The sequence below is a fragment of the Parasteatoda tepidariorum genome, chromosome 9 (assembly GCF_043381705.1).
Source record: "Parasteatoda tepidariorum isolate YZ-2023 chromosome 9, CAS_Ptep_4.0, whole genome shotgun sequence".
NCBI lineage: Eukaryota > Metazoa > Arthropoda > Arachnida > Araneae > Theridiidae > Parasteatoda > Parasteatoda tepidariorum.
The window spans coordinates 42,375,533-42,377,611 of NC_092212.1; the positions used below are offsets into that span (position 1 = coordinate 42,375,533).

The 2,079-nt window shown below is 28.1% G+C and overlaps 1 protein-coding gene across 3 annotated transcripts in view; it reads left to right on the plus strand.

Moving 5' to 3' along the window:
• LOC107446570 (protein lifeguard 1) overlaps positions 1-2,079 on the plus strand; it is a 75,331-nt gene that overhangs the window by 63,354 nt on the left and 9,898 nt on the right. For all 3 annotated transcript variants that reach the window (XM_071185602.1, XM_071185604.1, XM_071185603.1), the window contains exon 7: positions 693-738. In XM_071185602.1, coding sequence (XP_071041703.1) covers positions 693-738 — 46 coding nt within the window. The remainder of the gene's footprint in view (positions 1-692; positions 739-2,079) is intronic.

A 2,079-nucleotide genomic window follows, 5' to 3' on the forward strand; every position in this document is an offset into this window, starting at 1 on the left:
CATTTACTTTAGGGAACACGCGGGAAATTGTATTTTTTCCTTTTGTTTTTCTATCAGATTTTTTTCAAGTTGCAATCGCGCAAACTGGCATTTCGATAATAGTTTAAAATTCTTGTAAATTCACTGCAGAAACTGAGGAAAGTCATTATATAAAATAACAAATGTCTTAGAATATCTCGCAAAAAGAAATGCTCCAATATTTTAGTAAGAGCTAGTAAGGCCGAAAGCTCCGTTCTTGAAGTAAAGGTGCGAGCTTTGCGCCAAAGTGACGTCACTAGAGAAAATCGGAGGATTGGCGCGGCAAGAGCTACTTCAAAGGAGTGAACCAGCCCTTCTATTCTCTTTAGCCCTGAAGTTTATGAAGTAATGTGTAGATGAAATGAACGCGAGCCACATGAATGCATGCAGGAAAGTAAGTCCCTTCCTGTAAGTCCTGTATTGCATTAATGTTTTTTTTTTTTTTTTCGATTTCAAATTAAATTTAATTCTTGAATTTTTATAAATGTATTTCAAGACATATTTTGGGCTTACGCTGCATTAGCGCTTTCCCATTTGGAATTGGATTTTGTTATTATACATATTCATTTAATTTCATATTTGGAATTTTATTGGATGTACTTTTAAAGGTTAATAATTTGTTTATTTTTTTCAAACCATGTGATAATTTTTAAAAATATTGCCTTATTTTTCAGTCTTTATGATGTTGAAGCAGTTCTGATTGCTGTTGGAATCTGCACTGTAAGTATAATAAACATTTGGTCCTTTTTACATCCTTTGGATATCTGTGTTTTTTTTTTTTTTTTTGGACGAGAATTTCTGAATGTCGATAATGAGAATGTTATATTGCTCACCTGTCTAAATTCTTTCTAATTTCTAATACTTGCAATGCTTTTAGCACCTAGGCATCATTGAAAGCCTAGGCATTTATTAAAAAACTAGAAATTTATTAAAAAGTTTGAAATGTCATAAAATGTGCATCAAAAATTTGTCAATTAAAGATGAAATATAAAAAGCTTTAACCATATTACTACTTACTAATTTCCCTTAACTATACTAATAATTAGAGCTTTATCAAAATATTAAAAATTATTTCTTAAAAGAATAATAGGTTTAAATTAGTTGATGAGATGAGTTATAAAAATAATAAAATGTTCTAAAAGTAGTCTTTCAAAAAAAAGTTTTTTTAAAACCAGCCACAAAATTTAGAAGTACTTGTTTAAATTATAATGTAATTTATTTAACTAATTAATTATAATTAATAATTTTATGTAATTAATTAATTATAAAAATAATAAAATGTTCTAAAAGTAGTCTTTCAAAAAAGTTATTTTAAAACCAGCCGCAAAATTTAGGAATACTTGTTTAAAATTATATTATTTATTTAGCTAATTAATTTTAACATTTCAACAAAATGCTTAGAGGAAATCTAGTCTATGAAAAAAATAATAATAATAATAAAATACATATTAAAAAACGATGATCTCGGGGTTCAATTCATTACAAAACACAGTCAACAGAAAATATATTTAATATCAAAAAAGAAATGATGTTAATGCTACAGTATCAGAGAGGATTCTGAATATCTTTTACTTTTACAATACTGCGTAGAGCGCCATCTGTAAGAATGAGAAATAATAATATTATTAACAATATACTACAGTCGAACTCGTTTATAACGAGCTCGGATTTAACGAGAACTCGGATTTAACGAGGGAAACGAGAATATTTGGTTGGATCAATGTTAAGTCTATGGAACAGAAGTCGCTTTTAACGAGCAAGACCCGGTTTTAGCGAGCAATATTTTTCTGTCTTGCAATCTTTTTTCTCATCTTTCTAGTCTTTCTGTCTTATCTTTTTTTCAAAATGATATGAAATGCGCGAGTTAAAAGTAAGCTGACAAACTATTTTAAATATGTAGATTAATGAAAAAAATAAATGTTTTGGTAAGAATCTTTTCCTTTATTTTTCTTTCCGTTTATATTTCCTTTCCTTTAAGACTGTAGCGCAACTAGAAATTTTTTGCTGGTTTGGGGGGAGGGGTTAGTTGTCACTAAATTAAGATAAATATTTAATTAAATT